We start from the raw sequence: 23130 nt of genomic DNA, 5'->3' as shown, positions 1-23130 counted from the left end.
CTGCTTAAGTGACAACTACAGCAGTTGTGGTGAGGAGGTGGGATATACAAACAGACATGAAACTTTATAACAGATGGTTGATGGGAACTGGTTCAGCTCCAACAGTGACACACTACTACTTCCTACTACTAAGTAATGGAGAAACAGTGACCCAGCATGAATGAAAATATAAACAAACAGCGTCTTGAAGTTAATACAGGCTTTACTGGCAATTATTTCTTGCACAGATTGAAATTAAAATGTATTAAATTTAATCGGCAACTTTAAAAAGATTGGGTGGTCCAGTAGATTTTTCAACGGAAAGGAAAGAACCATCAAAAAAGGCCTGCTGTTATGCATAATGCATAACATATTGTGTTTTCTTTCTACGTACTCCATTTGTCTGGAACAGTGGGACTTCTAGATATGCCTGTATTTATACATGCATGCATACAGAAACCTTGTATCTCCATATTTCTTCTTTTATGTTTATTCGTACAACAATGCCCTACTTCATCATACTACAGTGTCACACAGAAGTTGTGTCTGTCTGTGGGTTTTATACATTTTGAACCAATGAAACATATTAACAAGAGCATGTCACTAAATAATATAACTATATCCCATAACTACTTTGGATCTATTGGACCGCAGGTTTTTTCCCATTTTCTGAAAAGTCAAGTTTTGGACATATGAGGTTTCCACCTGACAGCAACTATATATATATAGATACAAAAATATTTATTTATGTCTTTTTCTTCACTCTACAAAGAACCTTTGATTATCTGATCGCTTTCTATCCTCTTTTCCTTTCTCTTCTTTCTACCTCTATTATTTTTCCACTTCCCTGAAAACTACAAACGATGGAGCTTGTATGAAAAATAATTTCACCCACTTGTCTACACCTGCAATAAAGCTGCAATTCTGATTCTTCTATGTACACCACTTATACAATCCCACACTTCTCAATCGCTACATCATTAGTTAGTAAGCCAGTGATAATGGATATTGGCAACATCAATGATGGGAAATGAAACAAAAGGTTATACTAAATCAAGCGCTTTTCCACTGTGGAAGGTCTAATTTGGGGCGCTTGCGCAGATGCCCAGTATAACGTATGGCGCCATGGGACCGCCCAACTGCCTCCATGTATGTGCTCCACAGGCAGCCATCTATCACACGACTGTACAGCAAAAATATGTATTGGAATCCAGCACCAGTGGGAACTGATACCACTGCTCCTGTCTCTGTCCCTCTCTGTAGCATTCATAGAACGACCTTCTTTCACACAGCAAAATATAACCTAATTTAACTAACCTAAATTACGTCTCTTTATAATAAAAATTATTTAAAACTTTGATTTCACCAAAATCTTGTCACAAATTTTTCATCTCATTAAGTACACTGTACAAGTAATTGAAATCTGACAAGTGCCTTTCAGAGTTAAATTAACTTTTGTTTTTAGATGTTTAGATGTCCCCATATAGTATGAAAAACAAACACTGTATGTGACGGCTGCCGGCAGAAGTACGCTGGGCTTCAAAGAGGGACAGACAGAGGAGGGAGCACTGTGAAAGACCATAAAACAGGACAGCTGGGGGCCGGGGGTACTGAAATAGCACTGACACCTCAGTCTTTTTCTCTGCCATTTTGACAATTCGACAACCCTATGCCTTCCTATGTCCCCATATGGCTCACACTCCTTTTTTTAACCCTACAGCTTGCTGGGCTGCTGTCAGGTGAAGTGATTTATGACGGCAAAGAGGACACCTGTGAATAGCAAATGTAAAGCCTGGTGATCAATAGCAACTGATCATCATTTAAGCTTATGTTCAGACTGGCAGCCCAAATCCAATATTTGACCTATCCGTTTTAGAATCAGATTGGTTTTTATCTGTCTTAAGTTTGAACAGCAAAAAACACACATGAAAACTGGTTTTGCTAATCAGATTTGAACCACATTCCTAGACGCCTTGAAATGCAATTCAAATATGATTTATAAAGATGTGTCTCAGCCTGGAGAGTCGGACACTGAAGCCTGATTTATACTTGTCCTAAAAATAGCCGATCTATAGCTCACAACACATCGCATCAGATTGTGAGCTTGTAGATCGGCTATTTTTTTATGAGCAAGACCATCGAATGACAAAGTATAAATTAAGCATTACTCACGCTTATGTTATCTCTTTAGCACAGAAGACATTGTCAGAATACACAAATACGATCTGATGACTTGCAAATAACGATGTAGACAGTCAGTCCTAAAGACCGTATTCCAGAAATGAATTGCGTTTGCTTGCAGTCTGAACAAAGCCTAAATACGGTTTGAGTTTGGTTGTTAGATTAACTTCTTGGATCTTGGGTTGCTGTAGTTTTCTCCACTTAATACAAGGCCTCATTTGCAGTTTGTGGAACATAACTGCATTCAATGTTTTGCCATGCAACTCTTATGAACTAATCAATAACTAGTGATTAGGAACAAAGGTCAGTGGAACATGAGAACATGGAACATTTATTGACTTAATGAACGTAAGTAAATAAAATCAAGATATTAGAAACATTTCAAATCTACAAATATTTACAAATATATAGCATTTATGTATTTAACTTATTAGCATGTATTAGCATTTCAACCGTTTCATGTTGGCATGACAGCTTGGGGCATTGGCCATATCATAATGTATCATGTTTCTACTGAGATATTATAAATATACAAGATCAACCAAAATCAATCAAATCTTCTTCCTCGACAACTTCTGCTCCCTTTCGTCCCTTTTTTAGCCTCTCCGCTATGAGTTGTTTTACTTCCTTTCCAAACTCTTCGTGCAGTTTACCAAAGTCCTCCATAGTTTCTGATCCAAACACAGACCAATCCCCCTGGGGTAGGGCGGGACCATTAACAGGCACCACATTTGCATTTCTCTTGGGCCAGAGTTTGGGAGACCTTTTATTGGCTGTCTTTGAGGAAATGGGTGGAGCATGAAGCATTTGTAGGGAGCCAACGCTGGGTGCATGGCCCACTCCTGGTCCTGGGTTCTGCAGTAGTGTTGACATGCCTGGGCTCAACCGAGTCATAGAATGTGGTACTTGCTGCGTGCTGCCACTCTGCATGACTGGACTCCCAGACAGACCATCGGTGGAAAATTTAAGGGCCTCTGTGGAATGGGGACAAGGACAAAGGTTCTGAGAATTGAAATGAAAGACGACGGAGAGTGCTGCGATCACTTTCACACAGAAGCCAAAGCATGCTGGGGAGCAGTTGTTACTAATACAACAACATAGCCGCTTTGAGTTGAATACACTCTGCAAATGGCAATAGGTTACTTAAATGGTAAACAAGGCTAGTGGGCTTCAAGCAGCTCCCTGCTCTGTAGAACAAAGAACATTCTGTCACCCACAGCCTGCATCTGTCACATGCCAAACAACACCCCCCTCTCGCTCCCTCTCTCTCTCTCACCTCTATACTGTTTTTCCATGTCCATCAAAAGCAGGGCTAAATAGTTGTGGTTAGCTGTCAGCAGCGCTTTGATCCAGCTCTCCTGGCTGGCCTGGTCCTCAGCAGAGAGCTTGTAGGTGCGCAGGCTCGCTCCAGGCTCGCTCCACACCAAGGAGAAGGCAAACTGCTCCTCGGACTCACACAGCTGGATGGTGCAGCCCTCCAGAACAATGACTCCGATGAGGTCACGGTCAGCGGGCCGGTCCTTGTAGAAGAGGAGGTTCCCCTTCAGGATGAACCAGCGCTTCTGATAGGAAGTGTTTCTCTCACCCTGGCATGAACAAAAAGTTGAGTCATCATCATGTTTACCACACAAACGGCTCCCTTGCTCAAATTCTTTCTCAACGGGTTTGATGATGAAAGCAGTACTTGCAGTGCCATGGTAGCTAAGGATACAAAATTATGTATTCTTTTTGCTGTTGCTTTGACACTTTTTATTATTTTTACTTTAGGAATATTCTAAATTAATTGTCAAATATTGTGAAAGAATAAGTTACAAATAACAGTAATACTGATTGCTTTGTTGCTTAGTTAAACAACAAACTAGATTTTTGAGCAAACTACATCTGCATTTGGTTCATAAGGCTGAGAAAATCAAAAGTCCCAGTCCTGGGGACTTGAATACAGTTCCAGAGATAGGCTGCCTGCAATAAAGCAATCACCTTCTTTGCAAGGTATCCTTCTTTGTCCACAGGTGAGTTGCAAGACTGAAAATGCACAAGTATCTTCTCATGAATCTTCATTTTATAGTCACAGGCCTGCTGCCATCACTGGATAAAATCGAAGATGCTGAGGAATTATAAAAAAGGAAATGAAAGTATCTTAGTATTTTCTTAAAAGCTGTCACAACACTGGAATGTGTGTATATTTATAATTATATACATAATTATATTTGAATGGTCTACATTAGCCTACACTGTTGTCTATTTGAAGTACACAACACTTCAGAATCAGAAAGACTTTGTGACACCTTAAAAAATACTTTACAGTAAAAAGCAGTTAGTAATTTTCCAGGGCTCCTCAGACTTGAAGTTCATTAATAAAAAACAGAATAAAACTAGATATCTAAAAAATAAAAGGTACTTTAATTTCTATTTGCTGAACAAGCCAACCTGAAGCGCACACAACATTGCCACATGTCGCCCCGTGGTGGCGCTGTTGCCCATTTGGGCTTACAAATGTATGCCACCGCACTTAAACATTCAACCCATGCCTTAATATATATTTTCAAAAATATATAACTTGAGTCAGAAATGCAACTTGTGACTAAATATGCTGGAACATATTATGCTGGAACATATTCTGGCCAAATGTTATCTTCATTCTTCACCACATATGTTTCCGTGTAAACAAAATGTTCCGCATTTTGTATTTGGTAACTGAATTGACTCCATTACCTCGCGTACATTAAACTGGTATCATCATGACCTTTTCAGACTTTCTGTTGTGTTATATTGTCCATATAGTTGTTTACTCACCTGCCTGAAGTGTAGAGTGTTGTGTTCAGTTCCTCTGTGTGTGCGATGTGGGTGTTGTTGCAAAACACTTCCTGTATCTAAGGTGAGCTCAGTTACACGTCAGCACCACGCAGTACCACTGGAATACCAAGCCCTTATGTTAATATATCCATGATTAAACTGAAGAATGATCACATGCTTATCCAATTCATCCACATTTTTGTAAATTATCTTCTTAGGCCAATCTTCTGCAATGTTAAGCAGTCCACCCCCCCTTTCTGCTGTGTGTCACTTACAGGCAGTGTGTTGTGTACAGTGCTATTTTTAAGTCAAGTCACAAGTCTTTAACTGACTCCAGTCCAGGTCTCATTAAAGTCTACAGCTCTACCAGCCCAATTCCCATGATCATGGTCTAACCATGGCAATATGTGACAGTGCCTACTGCACTGTTGCCAACACAGAGAGTGTAGACAACCACATGTCTCTACTGATACATATGGGGTCACCTGTCCAGCCACTTCTTTTCACCTGACACTGAGGAGTTTCACCTAGGTGGAAAGACTGGTGACGCGAGGTTAAGTTTCACCAGGAGACCTTTTTATTATTATTTTTCTATGGGACAGCTACATGCACAGGGGCAACAATGGCTCAGGAGGTAGAGCGGGAATCGTAAGGTCCCCGGTTCGATCCCCAGCTCCCCCTGAGTTTGTGTTAAGTGTCCTTGGCTTGAACAAGCTACTTGAATCTATTGCTGTTCCTGATGAGCCTTACATGGTTTCCTCTGTTGTCAGTGAGTGAATGTAATGCAAATTGTAAAACGCTTTGGAGAGAGGTGCTAACATACATGCTCCATTTGACCACCTCAACCATCCAGCAGTAGTCACAACTCACTAGTGCAGTGCCAAAGACACAATCCCTGGCCTGCAATGCAATCTCTGTGTAGATGAGCTTTACAAATACACCATCCGGCGCCCCAAGGTAAATGATCTGCATTTCTTTAGCACCTTATGCAAGGTGCATTACATTCACCCATTCAGACACAGAAGGCAGAGGCAACCATGCAAGGCACCAAACCGCTCATTGAGAGCAGGTACAGGTTCAGTGACTTTCTCAAGGACACCTTGACACAAACAAAAGTTTTTGCTTTCAATCTCAAGTTCAGACTTAAAGCACTCAAGTCAAGTTCAGATCAGAATTCCTTACGAACAATTCAGTTAATAAAGACGCCAAAAATCCATTCAGTGCACAAGAAGTCTCAGTTATGTCAAATCATACAACTTTATTACAAGTAGCATTAGGCTAAATCTCATGCCATTTTGGGCGCACATTACTGAAATTAGTATAATTTTGTATCAGACTATCAATCATTCTTTAGCTCAGAGTATTTCAAATGAGTTAACACATTCAGTTCCTTTTCAAGAAATGACACATCAAATCCAATCATCAAATGTATATACCCCAAAGCTACCCTACTTAACTGAACACCTGTAAACTGACATTGACTATTATGCTACAATGGTCAAATGGTCACAGATTCAGTACAGAAGACTCAATGTTGTAAAGTCTTAACATTGTAGCAAAATGTTTCCAGACATGACCAACAGTGGTATTACAGGCTAAAGCTTAGTGATGATGGTGACATCACCGCAACATAGATGCATCTCAGGATTGGGCCTCAAAAGCAGAGTATCAACTATTTAATGACATATGAAAGGAAAAAAATTATCCAAAAGAGGGGCTTTAAACATTCGTTTCTCTTTAGGGGCTTAAAGATTAAGTTCTTTAAGGAAGTTGGGTAATTTAAAAATAAATGGCAGTTTTGATATACAAATAAATAACTTGCTCTATGAATGGACTATTACATTGGCTCAGAATCTGTTGGAACCATTCATATTCGTGTCAAAAGGAGGGAATTAAAAAGCATTAAAAATGTATTCAGCAGGAAGAACATGGCCTTCTCTGTCCATGCATGCATCTACGCCAACACAGTAAGTCCACCCCCCCCCCTCCGCCGGGGGTGACATTGTCCACACATGATCTTCGGGTGTTTTTACTCCATATAATCACTGCCTATAATATCACTGTATTGGTTGCTGTTAAGTATTAGCCTGATTAGTACATTGCCAAGCTCACTTGGCGAAACTAACATTAGCTTTTTGGTTGGCTAGCTCTCACAACTGAAATAGCAGATTGTACCTTGTAAAATGAATGATAAGTTACAACAAACTGCTAGATCACTCCAGTGGCTCATAATGCAAATACCTCTACAAAACCTTCATCTGAGGGAATATATTTGCTGTCGGGCAGAAACCGTTTATGTCCAAAACTATGTCTTTTCAGTTAATGGAAAGCCATTGGATCGAATGTGGTTATTAATCACAAGCTCTTGTTAATAATACCTTTCATTGGTAAAGTATTTTATCTTAAGCACTTTCAATCTGGCATGCCTATTTTCGGCATGTAATTAGAGGCAAAAATATTTAAAAAATATATATTTATAAAAAAATACTGGAAATAGGCGATCTACATGAATATTAAGTAAGTAAGCCATGCCGAGCCATGTGGCTGTGGCAGGAGCCTGTCTCCTGTTTCTGTAGTATGAGGTAGCTTGACGTATAAGTACACTCCCTAAACATGATGCTAGTATGTCGCAGGGACTTACCCCAAATCCAACCTTTGATGCCGAGTGCCAAGCAGAGAGGCATTGGGTCCCATTTGTATAGTCTTTATGACCCGGCCGGGGATTGAACCTCAACCTCCCAATCTCAGGGCAGACACTCTACCCATAAGGCCACTGAGCTGGTTATGAATTGTAAGCTTGTCGATAAACAATTTTTGCTACTTTTGGACAACCGTATGAAATAGGGCATTCATTTATTTAATAAAAATATGAAATATGGAGATACAAGGTTTCTGCCCGGCAGTGATAAGATCAGCACAATCATCTGTCACGTTAATAATAATCATGATAATAACAAAAATTGTTGTCCCCTTTCGTTGTTGGTGTATTTTCTCAGTGCATTTGCACATACCTGGTATTTATCCTCTGCATTTAACCCATCCTACCTATTAAGAGCAGTGGACAAGTTTTTTATTTCATTTTTTACAGCACCCAATGTGCAGCTGTGGTTCTGTGTTTTAATCGAGGACACTTCAACACTAAGCCAGAAGGATCCGTGGATCGAACTGTGAACCTTTCGATTCCCAAGCAGCTGATCAACCACTTTAGCCACTGCTGCCCACCTTCGGGTGTGCTAATGTCACTAATAATGTGAAAATGTCACCAAAAAAAGGGTGCATGACACTGGCTGCAACTCAAACCACAAAGCTTAATTTGCACTTCGTCATACGACCACGTCACTCACCTAATGTTTTATATTCATTGAGCAATGTGGTCATACGACAAGTACAAATTAGGATTTTGGGCTCATTGGTGCTCTGTCCACTCCTGTTGCGACTGCAAATTCTCTCCAACATGGATCTTCTGGTGTCTTTTTAGGTTCTCTCCGCGACTAAAACTTTTACCACACAGGTTGCAGAAGTAAGGTTTCTCCCCTGTGTGGACTCTCTTATGTTTCTTCAGGTCTCCGGCCTGACTGAAACTCCTCCCACACTGCACGCAGCCGTAAGGTTTCTCTCCAGTATGGCAGCGCTGGTGGATCCTCAGATTCCCCCCCCGGCTAAATGTCTTTCCGCACACAAAACACACGTGTGGCTCATGCTCATCCCCCCTGAAGTATTCCCTCCTGTTTTTCCTTGCATCAAAGACAGTCCTGTTGGTTTTGGCAAATACATGCCTCCTACTGGTAGCATTGTGATTTGAGTGGACGAGGACCAGTCCGTAAGGTCCTGAGCCAAGTTGCGGCCTCTGGGCCTCAGCGGAGTCATGGAGAGAGGAGTTGCTACTTAAATCCACACAGTCGCTATAAGGTTCATGGACAGCTGGCACATCTAATGTAGTGCAGTCTGTGAGCTCTGGTTCACTTTTGATGACAGCCAGGTTCAATCTGAGCTGCGTGTTGGAGTGTGAAGTGCTTGGGTTGTTTGGCAAGTCAGTATGAGGTAGCAGCGCTCGGCTAACGCTGTTAACACTGTAAGACGTCGCCGCCGCCGCCGCCTCCTCAATAATGTGTGTCAACTCCTCTGGTTGCACTTTGCAATGTTCTGCTGATGTCTGTGCCAAGTTACACTCGACTTGTGATTCAACTGCACTGGCTTTCTCTCTTTCATTTGACTCCCACTTCAAGTCTTGGCTATGTTCGTTGTTGATAATTGGTTGTTGGTCTACCAGGCTGGGCTCGGGGTCTTCCTTTTGAATCTCAAGACTCAAATCCAGATTTGTCTCTTGTCTCCCTGCATGTGCTTCTTCTTCTTCGTCTTCTTCTTCTTCTTCAGGTAAAAGGACATTTAAAGGAACTGCAAGATGAGAAAAAAGCCAATTAAGAGTATGCTTATTTGTTTCACTGTACAAACGGAACAAATATAGTTACATTTTCTCCTCTGTAGGAACACATACACAGGTGATTTTATTCTTACAACCACAGGAACATTACTTGTGCCCACCTGTATTCTCTCTTTTTATCTCATCTTGGAGTTCCTGAAGTCTTCTCTTCAGACTCTCATTCTCTCTCTGAGTTCTGGCCGTTTTCTCCTGGTATTCTGAAACAGTTTCCTTCACCACCTCTAGAACCTCATACACAGCCACAGTGAGTAGCTTTTCCACACGGGCATTTAGACGCTCAAGTTTAGACATCCTAAAATGAACAAAAATGCCGTCAGTGTCAAGGCAACTTATATGTAAACTGATTTTCAAAGTTGTTCAGTTTTCCACATTTGAAGTAAGATAAGATAAACCTTTACTGGTTCTCGGGGGGGGGGGGGGGGGGATTCAGGTGTCATAGCAGCAGCAATAGTAAGAGTGAAACACAGGAGAGCTACAGGCAAGAGTAACGCTCAGTCTATCAACAGTATGTATGAATGGATATTCATCTATCGCTAATGAATATAAGAATTAAATATATGTATTATGTACAGTCTATATCAGCAATGAGTATGTACGTATGGATAAACGGTATGGATGTTTTTCTACAGTGAACCAACTATGAATATATTAATTAATATTCAACAACTAAACACGGGCCGACAGAGACAGTGTGAGCACATAAATCATGAGTTTTGGCTTTACATCGCAGAAGATTTACTCATGTCCTGTTATCTAACTTTTTTCCTTTGTTTATTCTCTATTCCTATGACTACTGTAACTGCATAACATTGCGAGAATTGTATGGAAAATAATTTCTCCTTTACTCCTTTAGACCTGCAAACTTGTGATGTGACGATAAACTTGATGACAAAGTTGAAGCAAGTGCCCCAGAGTCCATGCAGGGTCAATGCTAACAGACAGTGAGTGTAGTTCTTAAGTCTTGACTCTCTTACAAGTACCTCTCTAGTGTTACACTCTTCCTGCTGTTGCTGAAAATATGACACCTGAATTTCCCTGCAAGGAAGGGAGAGAAGAAGCAAACCAAGATAGACAAGAATGAAAATCATATAGTCAAATATTCTGTCAATGAGTATAAGTCGGTAAATGTACAGTCTATCAACAGAAAACATAATGGCATCATGCATTGCCAATGAATGGGCTATATGAATATAATATTCACATATGAGAATATATGTATCAACAGGCCTTCAACAGTGATACATTAATGCATCTCGACAGCTATCCTTAACAGCTTCTGTAATGTTCATCACAGTAGTCCATGTGCAAGTGGACCAAAGTCAAAGCAGGACTCGGTAATAAAAAATAAATAAAAATAGAAATATGACAGTGCCAGTGTCAGTAATCCAAAAGAACGGACAGTGCCAGAGTCAGTAATCCAAAAAGAACAGAATAGACAGTGCAGGTCTTAAGCTCTCATATGGGGGTAAAGCATGGTGGTGGAGCATGGTGGCTAGTTGGCACACAGGACTGTCCCAACTTCTAAGTCGCTTTGAGGTGTGCGGAGGAGGGATGAGCCGTCCAACAGATGGTACAACAGCTAAGTACTTGGCTGAAACACAAGAATGCTCAGTCTGTGCGAAGCAATACATTGAAATGTGGGAAATATTATTTACCAATTTACCTCTGAGATGTAGTGGAGTAGAAGTAAAAGTACTAAAGTAATAATTCCTCAAATTTGTACTTAAGTACAGTGTTTGAATACATGCACTTTCCACCACAGCCCTGACTCCTGTCAGAAAATGCACCCTGAAAATCATCCTGGGTGTTCGTCATCATAATCATCTATATACATATATATATCTATATCTATATAATATAAAACCTACACCGGGTCTGACGTTACCACCACGATTTCTTCTCATGTACAGTATAGCAGCTAACAAACGTTAAACGTTTATAAAAGACATATGTCCGGTGTATCAGTTTTTTAAGGTTGGGGATTTGATTTCGAACGTCTTAACGTCACAACATCTATCAAGTATCAACACTCATCGATCGATTCATTACCTTTACAACGAGCAGCTGGTGTCCCTTATATTCCTTTTGATTTACCTCCAGACCAGACAGACACGTCCAGCTGCTAACTTTATTGGATAATCTAATACCACTTCTATCTAAACTGTCTGCCACCGACCCGACCCTATGGTTTCCCTTTAACTCCGCATCATTAGCCCACCACATAGAGGAGTGGTGTATAATTATTATAAGCCGACATTTGCTTCTTTAATGAATGTCAAAACAAACGTAGCTTCGTCTGAAACGACATAATAACTCTGACCAGTGCGTATCTTTAGACACAGCAGAAACTATAAAAACACTGGTGTGTAAATAATGTTACAACGCAACACCAATGAGTCTAACCTCCGGAAGCAGATCTCTCTGGTAATGGCAGATAGTGTTGCCAGGTTCTGCGAGAGAAATAAGCAACCAGGTCTACGAAAACAAGCCCACATGAGCGTCGGATGTTTGAAAATAGCCGATCTACAAGCTCACAACGCGTCACGATGCAACACGTTGTGAGCTTGTAGATCTGCTATTTTCAAAAAAAAAATGAAAAAAGTTAAACATTTTGAATAGTTTAAAAACACTTTAATTTTTGACAAATACATTAATTTGGTGATTCTTGACAAGAGAATGTTTGAGAACCACTGTTTTAAAAACATTTAAAACAACTACTAAAAAGCAACTTTACAGAAAAAGAAGCCCAAAGTCGCTTACAACAAGCACACATGGCAACACTGCAGACGCAGGCTTGTGCCGAAGCTTGCTATTGGTGCGGAAAAAAACACGTGATTGATGACGTTAGAAACACCAGAGTGGCGTAATGTCTCTCGTGCAACATCTTTGGTCGGACAGAGGGTGGCGCTGCGGCACGGAATTGGCTGAATGGGCATCTTCTGGTTTTTGTTCAGCCTCCTTTCTTGCACACACATGCAGTGGTGGAAGAAGTATTCAGATATTTTACTTAAGTAAAAGTAGCAATACCCCAATAAAAATACTCTGTTATTAGTAAAAGGCCTGTGTTCAAAATGTTACTTAAGTGAAAGTACATAAGTATTGGCATCAAAATATACTTAAAGGGATATTTCACTTTCAAAAAAACTTTTGCTCATTTTATCCTCTACTCAGGCTTTTGAGAGCCCCCCAGACAGTTTTTAAGTTGCTTGATTCATTATTTAGATATTTAATAGTAATTTTATCAGACACGCCCCCTTCCTATACAAACCCATAATAACTTCAAACTTCATTTTTAACCCGTTAGATTTATCAAAAACACCCGTCCTTGGTTCTGGTGACTCACCCTGCCCTCCTAATACATGAGGGGGCCGTGTTTTTTCGATTACTTATTTCATTTATGTTTAATATTTTTTTTGGAAAATGAAAAAAATTAAATACATTAAAAAAATTAAATAAAATAAATGAAAAAAGTAATCAAAAAAACACGGCCCCCTCATGTATTAGGAGGGCAGGGTGAGTCACCAGAGCCAAGGACGGGTGTTTTTGATGAATCTAACGGGTTAAAATGGAGTTTGAAGTTATAATGGGTTTGTATAGGAAGGGGGCGTGTCTGATAAAATGAATATCAAATATCTAAATACTAAATCAAGCAACTTAAAAACGGTCTGGGGGGCTCTCAAAAGCCTGAATAGACGATAAAATGACCAAAAGTTTTTTTGAAAGTGAAATATCCCTTTAAAGTACCAAAAGTAAAAGTACAAAAATCTTTGAAAATAGCAGATCTACAAGCTCACAGCGAGTCGCATTGTAGATCTGCTATTTTCAAATAGCCTATGTATAAAGTAGAGCTAACGTGGTTAATGTATGTTTTAGAATATAATAATTTATATCTACAAAGTAACTAGTAACTTAAGTGTGTGGAGTAAAAAGTACAATATTTGCCTCTGAGATGTAGTGGAGAAGTAAAAGTACTGAAAACCAGAAATACTCCAGTAAAATAAAAATACCTCAAAATTGTACTTCAGTACAGTACTTGAGTAAATGTACTTAGTTACTTTACACCACTGCACACATACATACATACATACAGTAACAAGCTTAGTGCTTTGCTTTATGAGCCTTCCAGTTTAGTAGACCTTGTATTGTGAATTTGTACTTCCATGCACTGTTGTTCTCATGTCTTACTAAATAAAGTACATCAACCAATCAATCAATCAATCAAACAACACATTCTCATTACCAACTCAACTTCATACATACCATACATACAGACATACAGAATTGGTAGCTTCTTCTTGTAAAACTTGCAGTTTACCAGGACAAATGTTAAAGTAGTCAATATGTGTACACATCCAAAATTAGGCACATTTAAACAAAACTATGTAGAAATACCGGTTTCATTTGTGGGTTATCTTCATGGAATTGTCCTCTGCATTGCTTTACAGCGTAGTCTAGTCTGCCTCCAACCTTCTGAAGCCATGTAATGATGGTATTCATGACGGCCTAAAGCCGGAAATACCTTTTTGGATTTTTTTGTTTGTTTGATTCCCATAATGTTTTATCTTCAGATTTATGTTAAGTGCTTCAAAACTTCACTTTGATAAGTACTTTATAGTTAGGGTTCTTGTTCAGTATAGCATGTCAACTGCAACACCATTCTGAGCAATATAGTTCTAGCCACTGACATTTTGTTCCGTCCAAATATATATCCAGATGGACACACTGATTAGTTTTGTTGTTTATTTAAGATAGCCTATTACCATGTTATAAGTACAGTTTATACAATATTGTGGGAATACTGCTGTTGAACAGCATACGTTTTCAGTGGTCAAAACTGTTTAAAAAAAATCTTTATATTTATATAGCCTGAGTGCACTGCATGACTTACATTTTGTATAAAATATTGCAAATAAACTCAAGTTATTAAACATCTTGTGAAGTTATTCAGTCATTGAAATTAGCAGCTTGTTATAATGCCAAGTGATAACAGTTTGACAGAATGCTAATAGTAAGACTACTTGTCACATACAACACACCCACACCCACCCACACACACGTCTGTGTGTAATACCATGTAATAATGGAATACCGATGTAAAATAATAATTCAAGGACTCAACTAGTATTGTCTTCACTGAACAGTAGAACGCCTGTCCATATGGAGTTTTTGATGCGTCTTGAGGTGACTCGACTGACTGAAAGTTTTGCCACATTGTTGACAGCCATAAGGCCTTTCACCTGTGTGGATCCTCTTGTGTTTGTGCAGGTTACTAATATGAATAAAGCGCCTTCCACAATGTAGGCATGAATATGGCTTCTCCCCTGTGTGACAGCGTTGGTGGAGCTTTAGATTCCCAATCCTATTGAATATCTTCCCACATACACTGCAAATGTGGCTCTCCTGTCTTTTCCCAGAATTGGATCTCCTGATACCTTGAGCCAGCTGACTATGGCACTCAAACTGAAATGAATCTGCAAAGGTGCTGAGACCATCTGTATTTATGTAATGCACCATGCCAGGAATCTCTGTGTTGTCTGTCATGGACTCAGGGATTCCAGGATTCTGCGCTGATCCACTTTCCAAATGTTCACTTGTAAATAATTGGTTCTGATGTAAATATTCGTGTGAGGAGGAAGAATATGGAAGTGGCTCGGACTCTGTTTTTATCATTGGGAGAGACGGGGGGCTCAAAAGGTTTCCAGACATTTTAATTAATTTAATTTGTCCCACTGAATTATCTTGCTCATCATCTGGTGAATGACTTGGGTAAACTCTCAAAGCTGCGTTGGTCACATTTGAGATTCTATCATGTTCAACTAGTGCAACTGTGGTGCTGTATTCGTCCGCACGTGCATGCATAGTTGCTGTGCAGTTCAGCTCCCCTGAATTGAACAGTTCCATCTGAAGCATTTTTGACTTTGTGAGGTTTGGATCATGTCCTTGACTGTTTTCTATTCGTTGCTCCTGCTTCAGATCATCTTGCATTGGTTCATCTTGCCTTGTTTTATACGAGGATGGTGGGAGAGGAGCACATTTATTGCCTGTAGAACAGAAAGTACATCATATTCAATCATGCTGGAAGAAAACAGTATCGAACTGCAATACATATTTTTTGAACACTCTTGAAATTACTTTATTATTATTTTTACCTCTAATGACTATCTTGTCTGCAATCAAGAGGAACTAATGGTAAAATATTACAAATGACAGCAAATAGAAATAACAATTACACCAATGAAGCTCACCTTCACTGGCTTCCTTTAACTGGTCTTGGAGTTCCTGAAGTCTTCTTTTCAGACTATCATTCTCTCTCTGTGTTCTGACAGTTTTCTGCTGGTACTCTGAAACCGTCTGTTTCACCATGTCCAGAACCTCATGCACTGCCACCGTGAGCAAGTTTGTCACACGGGCATTTAGACGCTCAAGTTTAGACATCCTAAAATGGCCAGAAAAACATCTTTGTTTAAGTCACATTATGTAATTTAGGTTTCAATGTTGCACAGTTTTACATGTTCTGTGTGCTAACAGTTGCAGATAGTACAGTGGTACGATATTACAATGAATGCTAAAAGGATAACAAAAAGCCCTAGGGGCTTGTTTCCATTGTGATCCTGTGTATTCAATTCATCGTAATTTTGGGACTTAAATAGAGCTTTGATCCAAGCAAGTTCATTTTGTATTAGCCCACCACAGTTGTCCTGTCACTGTCAAACCAAAATGTACCCTGACAATCAGCATGGGTCTGGGGTAGCCCTGGTTCAGAGCGTTTTAGTGAGTTCTCTCTCACACTAACGCTCTGGACCAGGGCTAGGTCTGGGGATGCCTCCGAGTCATCCTGTTAAATTCATTTATCCAGCACCAGTCTGACGTCACCATTACTCCTCAGATTGTCGGATGACGTAAGAAACTAATGTTGAATGTTTACTAAATACTGTGCATTTCCTTCCAAGGACAGGAGATAGGTTTCAATGCAAGCGAGCGATTCTATTTAACGTCATAACTACCAACATTACCTTCTTATGTTTAAAAAAAATCCTCCTCAGTGCTTGCTTGTAGCCGAACTATCGTTAACACATCACCGTAGCCCCAACAAACTTGTAGCAGACAACGATTTGACGAATGTCAAGCAAACATTACTTGTACTAGTGTCTAACTCAAATCAAAAACACATCATCACAACAGTCAATGACCCCCGGAAGAGAAATCCCAACTACTTCCCTTTGTTCTCCATTTCAAAATAAAAGCACGATTGGGCGTTCTGTTATTTTTTACGCGCGCGCGTGTGTGCGTTTGTGTGCGCGCGCATACATACACTACACACATACACACAGCTATATTGGTTTTACATTTGGAAATTGGACGTTATATTGGTATATTGTATTGTAAATTTGTACTTCCATGTACTGTCATGTACTATTATCATGTCTTACTAAATAAACTACATCAATCAATCAATCAAGCAGGATAGGCAGTATTATTTTGACTACTAATCCTTTTCCCTTGAACCATGACCTGAGGAAGGAGGTTTATAAATATCAACAGAGAACATTGATAATGCATAAATTGTATGTTATCTGAGCACATGTAAATGAACCAAGGGTAGTTTTGAAAATGTGTTATATCCAAATATATATCAACATGGCTGCACTAATTGTATTTGTTATTTATTAAGACATATAGAAAATACACTTGGTATAACTGGGCATATTGTTATTGTATAAAATACACATTTTAAGTGGTCTACAACGTTTTTATACTTTATATTTAGATGAGCATTACTTACATTTTTTACAAGATTAAAAAAACTTGCTGATTCACAGATTCTTCATTCAACATTATGTTGTTAATACGCCATTGAAATTTGCAGCTCGTTAAAATGTCAAGGATAGCTGTTTAAATGAATGCTATTAATCAGTATACAAAATCATAAGAGATGTTGTATACTAGCAGTAATAAATAGTACATACTTGGTGTTGTCTACCTGAAAATTACCTCACATTGTTTTAAACAGTAGGAAAATAAACAGTACCGTGTGTGTTTCGGAGTTTAAAATAATAGTTCAAATCAACAATCAAAGCAACTCAATACATCAAATCAACAATAATTCAAGGACTCAACCGTTTTCTTCACTGAACAGTAGAACGCCTGTCCATATGGAGTTTTTGATGTGTCTTGAGGTGACCCGCCTGACTGAAAGTTTTGCCACATTGTTGACAGCCATAAGGCCTTTCACCTGTGTGGATTCTCTTGTGTTTACGCAGATTACCAACATGATTGAAGCGCCTTCCACAATGTAGGCAGCAATAAGGCTTCTCCCCTGTGTGACAGCGTTGGTGGATCTTTAGATTCCCAATCCTGTTGAATGTCTTCCCACATATATTGCAACTGTGACTCTCTAGTCTTTTCCTGGGTTTCTTGATACCTTGAGCCAGCTCACTATGGCACTCAAACTGGAATGAATCTGCAAAGGTGCTGCTACCATCTGTATTTATGTAATGCACCATGCCAGGAGTCTCTGTGTTGTCTGTCATGGACTCAGGCATGCCAGCATTTTGTACAGTTCCACTTTCCGAATCTCCACACATGAATAACTGATTCTGTTCCAAATGTTCATGTGAGGCTGAATATGGAAGTGGTTCGTACTCTGTTTTTATCATTGGGAGAGACGGGGGGCTCATAAGGTTTCCAGACATTTTGATTAATTTTACTCTTCCCACTGAATTATATTGCTCATTATCTAGTTCTAGTGAATGACTTGTGTAAACTGTCAAAGCTGCATTGGTCACATTTGAGATTGTATCATGTTCTCCTTGTTCAACTAGTGCAGCTGTGGTGCTGAATTTGACCGCATGTGCATGTGTAGTTGCTGTGCAGTTCAGCTCCCCTGAATTGAATGGTTCCATCTGAAGAGTTTTTGACTTTGTCTCTGTGAGGTTTGGATCATGTCCTTGACTGTTTTTTAATCGTTGCTCCTGCTTCAGATCACCCTGTATTGGTTCATCTTGCCTTGTTTTACACAAGGATGGTGGGAGAGGAGTACATTTATTGCCTGTAGAAGAGAAAGTACATCAAATTCAATCATGCTGGAAGAGATGTGTAAAAGGCCAGACCGCACCAATTATGCAACTAGTCACAACTCCTTGCAATAAAACAAGCAAGTAGTTGCATTGGTGTGAACTGGCCTTTAAATTGTAAATGTGAAAACAGTATCAAAATGCAATACATATTTTTTGAAAAATGTTATTATAAAAAAATGTGTTTACTTCTACAAACTATCTTGTTTGCAATCAAGAGGAACTAATGGTAAAATATTACAAATGACAGCAAATAGAAATAACAATTACACCAATGAAGCTCACCTTCACTGGCTTCCTTTAACTGGTCTTGGAGTTCCTGAAGTCTTCTTTTCAGACTATCATTCTCTCTCTGTGTTCTGACAGTTTTCTGCTGGTACTCTGAAACCGTCTGTTTCACCATGTCCAGAACCTCATGCACTGCCACCGTGAGCAAGTTTGTCACACAGGCATTTAGACTCTCAAGTTTAGACATCCTAAAATGTACAGAAAAACATCTTTGTGTAAGTCACATTATGTAATTTAGGTTTCAATGTTGCACAGTTTTACATGTTCTGTGTGTCCACACCAGAGCTAGGACAAGACAGCTCTGTGTGGAGTGAAAAGTGATCTCTCCTTGGCTTGGGGTGGCCCTGGGCTGAGCCGGGTTTCTTGCCTGGAGTATGTTAGGCTGCGGGAGGCTGCTAGTGTTGGAGTTCCAGGTCGAGAAGCCCTGTGCTGGCCAGAAGGATATGGTCGTGCAGGGGTTTGTTGGCTGGAGCGTGTTGGGCTGCTGGAGGCTGTTGGAGTTCCAGGTTGCGAAATAAGAGAATGTTCACCTAGGCTGAGGCTCTCAGATGCTCCCAAGCTGCTACTGTCCTCCTCATCAGAGTGTGCCTATAAAGAAGTCAGATAGTGGAGAATGTTAACTGTATTGAACTGAATTTTAACTGTATCTCACTGTGTTCAGTTTTCAATAGTGTTTTGGTTTGATAAATTGCACCACAAAAACTAATGAATGTCTTTTTTGGGCTTGTTTCTAAAGTGTAGTTGCTTATTTGGTGGTTCTCAAATATTTTCATGTCATGGAGCCCCAAATGAATATGTATTTGTCCCTAATCCCCGATCTTTAAATGTTTGGTGTCAGATGAGTCAGATTTGTGTTGTTAGAATTTTTCTAAATATTCCACATTTCATTTCAAGATTATTTTTAAATAGCAGATCTACAAGCTCATAACACGTCGCAGTGTGAGCTTGTAGATCTGCTATTTTCAATTAGGTTTAGACAAAAACAATGCTTGGCACCCTACATGTATGTCTATTGGTAGCTGTAGTATACAACCCTCGTAGACGTATTTATGATTCTGACGTCTTCAATCTACGAGAGTTGTAGGGTTCACGCCCCATGGAGACCTGGACTTTCTGCACTATGCCCCGTAGACACTCCAAACATGTACAAATGTGAAAATAAAGGTGCTTAACCCCAAGCCCCAAATGTTAACTGGCTCTACGGGGTAGTAGTTTAATGTAATAATCCATATCTTTCAATAAAGAAGTGTTTTAATGCCGTCTTTGGCCGATTCTGTCGGAAGTTGCCACAATAGTGGTGGGGGGTTCATGCACCACAGGGAGCTGGAGAAAATAGCTATAATATCAATATAATATCTAATAAAATAGAGTGATTTTGTTTGAATATGATGGAATTTGATTATGGATTACTGTGATTATGGTAAGCTCACATTTCATATCACACACACACACCATACAGTACTCCTGTAAGTTTTTTATTTTATTTTTATGCATGGCCACTCATTGGCCAGGGACCACCTGCAATACGTCCGCGGACCACCGGTTGAAAACCCCTGTATTAAAGTATTCAGTCAATCAATAGGCTCGATTACTTTTTGTTGTTGTTGTAAAGACTTAAAGGGATATTTCATCACTTTCAAAAAAACTTTTGGTCATTTTATCATCTACTCAGGCCTTTGTGAACCCCCCAGACAGTTTTTAAGTTGCTTGATTCATTATTTAGATATTTGATATTCATTTTATCAGACACGCCCCCTTCCTATACAAACCCATTGTAACTTCAAACTCCATTTTAACCATGTTAGATTCATCAAAAACACCCGTCCTTGCTTTTGGTGACTTATCCTGCCCTCCTAATGTGTGAGGGGGCCGTGTTTTTCCGAATACTTTTTTCATTTATTTTATTTAAAATTTTTATTGTATTTAATTTTTTTCATTTTCCAAAAAATATATAAAAAATCAATGAAAAAAGTAATTGAAAAAACACGGCCCCCTCACGCATTAGGAGGGCATGATGAGTCACGAGAACCAAGGACGGGTGTTTTTGATGAATCTAACATGGTTAAAATGAAGTTTGAAGTTACAATGGGTTTGTATAGGAAGGGGGCGTGTCTGATAAAATGAATATCAAATATCTAAATAATGAATCAAGCAACTTAAAAACTGTCTGGGGGGTTCACAAAGGCCTGAGTAGATGATAAAATGAACAAAAGTTTTTTTGAAAGTGAAATATCCCTTTAAAGAAAGACGACGTCTGCCAAGTACGTCTGCCAAGTAGAAAAGATGACCCGGGATGTTTGTTTTGCTGCTTACCATGTCGCCGCTGACCGGGAAGTTTGTGGATGTATCTCGGTGCGAAATGTAGGTCTTTAGCCATGCCAGATCAGTGAGGATTAGCGGGACATCGGCGAGGGAGGCGCCAGCACCACTTCGCTTCGACAAGTTGTATTTCTTTAACTTTCGTGTGAAACGGTCTCGGACGTTTCTCCATTTTCTTTCAACTGTTATTGCGTCTGAATTTAATACCTCGGCAATCTGCCCCCAGCTGCCCTGGACTGTGATTTTGTTCTTGTGCTCTGGGGTTGTACAGTCATAGAGCCATGGGTAGTTCCGCACTAGTAAGCAAAGTCGCTCTTCGAATGATGATGATGTTGTTGTCATCTTCGCGTTCTGCACATGACACAGACACTGTTGCTTCAGCTTCTTCTAGCTGTGTGCTGCATGGAACGGAGCTGATCAATCTTCTTCTTTTGTGTTTCTGGCAGGCTGTACGTGTACACGGTAGTGTGTAATGCTGCCCTCCACAGGTGATTGGTTAATATATCTCATTTGGAACAAATTCTAGTTCTTGAGTTTGCGCACCTCCTTCCCTTAAAAGCTTATCAAGATCCTCTCCACTTCTTCTATCCTCAGGTATCTCCTGGCTGCTTCCAAAATCATCGCAATTCGTTCTGATTTCCCCTTCATTTCGACTGCACAATTTATCACCATAGCAATAAAAGCCAAAAATCAATTTTTGTCAAAGTACATGCTCATCTCCTCTCCATTACTTCCCCCCTCCGGTTCTTTTTGCTCTGCCCCGCGTTCCTTCCCCTCCAGGCAGCTCCAGTCTCTTGACAGCACCGGCATACGTCTTTCCATTTTCCTTGTTCCTCATCCTTTTCACCTCCACTTCCTTAGCCCTTTTAGAGCATTCAGCATTGCGTTGCTCCTGTGTGATGGCTCCCTCCACAGTTCACACACTTTGGCTGCCCCTGCTCTTCGTCACATTCCCCCCCACGGTTTTCCTTTCCACACGTCTTACACCTACTTTTTCCTCTGCATACTGCTGCCACATGCCCATATTCTTGACAGCAAAAGCACCGCAATGGTGCTTCTTCAAACGGCCCAAAATCCACCATAGACATGTCATGAGCTTTGAGCTACTTTCTGTCAATACAATTCTGTGCAGGTGATCATTTTTTGTAAGTGTTGGAGTTTGGAAGCGCACGTTGGAAATCACTCAATGGTCCTTCGTATCACCTGTTTCTAAATGTCACATAATGCAGTGAGGCAGCAAGACGTTGCGTTATAGAAAACGAGGGCTTCCAAACGCCAACACTTAGAAAAAGAATCACCTGCACCGCACGGAATTGATTGTCAGAAAGTAGCTGATAACTTGTCTATGGTGGATTTTTATGAAACAAAAACTTTGCAGATAGAAAGAGGACAATTCATGCTTTCCGTACAGCTGCAATGTTGGTCAGTTTAACGTCGTTTAATACGATCAGATAGGACTTTTCTGTTTGGATGTATGTGCTGTCAAGGGTTGGTATTGCAACTCTAGATTCCAGATATTAAAAATAGGATCTCAGAGTTGCGGCTACTCTGAGTCATCCTGTTAAATTCATTTATCCAGCACCAGTCACCATCACTCTTCATTGGAGGATGACTTAAGAAACTAATGTTGACTGTTTACTAAATACATTTATTTCCAAGGACACAGGTTAGGTTTCAATGCAAGCTACAATTCAACATTACCTTCTTATGTTTCAAAAATCCTCAGCGCTTGCTTGTAACCGAACCGTAGCCCCAACAAACTTCTAGCAGACGATTTCATTAATGTCAATCAAACATAACTTCTGCTGTCTAAATCAAAAATACATCACCTCCGGAAGAAAAATCCCAATTACTTCCCTTTCTTCTCCATTTCAAAATAAAAGCAATAGTTGGGTGCTCTATTATTTATACAAATAAGTGTAACACACACACACACACACACACACACACACACACACACACACACACACACACACACACACACACACACACACACACACACACACACACACACACACACACACACACACACACACACACGTAATATTTGTGGAT

General features: G+C 39.8%; 5 protein-coding genes across 8 annotated transcripts; all 5 read right to left on the bottom strand.

Moving 5' to 3' along the window:
• Nucleotides 1-2471: 2471 nt before the first annotated feature.
• Nucleotides 2472-5050, bottom strand: LOC308104698 (sesquipedalian-1-like). 2 transcript variants are annotated; one of them, XM_080455194.1, is made up of 4 exons: nt 4954-5050; nt 4138-4264; nt 3437-3746; nt 2472-3134 (listed from the first exon to the last, which is right to left on the bottom strand). In XM_080455194.1, the coding sequence occupies exons 2-4, from the start codon at nt 4216-4218 to the stop codon at nt 2698-2700; spliced, it is 828 nt and encodes a 275-aa protein (XP_080311320.1). In that variant the 5' UTR covers nt 4219-4264; nt 4954-5050; the 3' UTR covers nt 2472-2697. The 2 variants fall into 2 exon arrangements, with proteins under 2 accessions (XP_080311320.1, XP_080311321.1); XM_080455195.1 differs by lacking the exon at nt 4954-5050 and having other exon boundaries at nt 4138-4939.
• Nucleotides 5051-7789: 2739 nt separating this feature from the next.
• LOC308104144 (uncharacterized protein) lies at nt 7790-11802 on the bottom strand. 3 transcript variants are annotated; one of them, XM_080454461.1, is made up of 4 exons: nt 11444-11802; nt 10375-10429; nt 9496-9686; nt 7790-9348 (listed from the first exon to the last, which is right to left on the bottom strand). In XM_080454461.1, exons 3-4 carry the CDS (start codon nt 9683-9685, stop codon nt 8360-8362), a joined length of 1179 nt encoding a protein of 392 aa, XP_080310587.1. In that variant the 5' UTR covers nt 9686; nt 10375-10429; nt 11444-11802; the 3' UTR covers nt 7790-8359. The 3 variants fall into 3 exon arrangements, with proteins under 3 accessions (XP_080310587.1, XP_080310586.1, XP_080310588.1); XM_080454460.1 differs by lacking the exon at nt 10375-10429; XM_080454462.1 differs by lacking the exons at nt 10375-10429; nt 11444-11802 and adding an exon at nt 10250-10321.
• A 2341-nt stretch (nt 11803-14143) lies between these two features.
• On the bottom strand, nt 14144-16552 carry LOC308104711 (uncharacterized protein). The gene is made up of 3 exons (XM_080455210.1): nt 16408-16552; nt 15640-15830; nt 14144-15435 (listed from the first exon to the last, which is right to left on the bottom strand). The coding sequence occupies exons 2-3, from the start codon at nt 15827-15829 to the stop codon at nt 14525-14527; spliced, it is 1101 nt and encodes a 366-aa protein (XP_080311336.1). The 5' UTR covers nt 15830; nt 16408-16552; the 3' UTR covers nt 14144-14524.
• A 514-nt stretch (nt 16553-17066) lies between these two features.
• Nucleotides 17067-22881, bottom strand: LOC308104320 (uncharacterized protein). Its single transcript, XM_080454729.1, has 3 exons — nt 22777-22881; nt 18754-18944; nt 17067-18443 (listed from the first exon to the last, which is right to left on the bottom strand). Exons 2-3 carry the CDS (start codon nt 18941-18943, stop codon nt 17521-17523), a joined length of 1113 nt encoding a protein of 370 aa, XP_080310855.1. The 5' UTR covers nt 18944; nt 22777-22881; the 3' UTR covers nt 17067-17520.
• LOC308105017 (uncharacterized protein) lies at nt 19042-21455 on the bottom strand (the record flags this gene model as incomplete). The annotated part of the gene is made up of 2 exons (XM_080455652.1): nt 21070-21455; nt 19042-19344 (listed from the first exon to the last, which is right to left on the bottom strand). The coding sequence occupies exons 1-2, from the start codon at nt 21415-21417 to the stop codon at nt 19042-19044; spliced, it is 651 nt and encodes a 216-aa protein (XP_080311778.1). The 5' UTR covers nt 21418-21455.
• Nucleotides 22882-23130: the final 249 nt, after the last annotated feature.

The sequence above is a fragment of the Gymnoscopelus braueri genome, assembly GCF_963280865.1.
Source record: "Gymnoscopelus braueri genome assembly, chromosome: 17".
In the NCBI taxonomy this organism is placed as follows: Eukaryota; Metazoa; Chordata; class Actinopteri; order Myctophiformes; family Myctophidae; genus Gymnoscopelus; species Gymnoscopelus braueri.
This window is presented reverse-complemented; position numbering and strand designations above follow the sequence as displayed.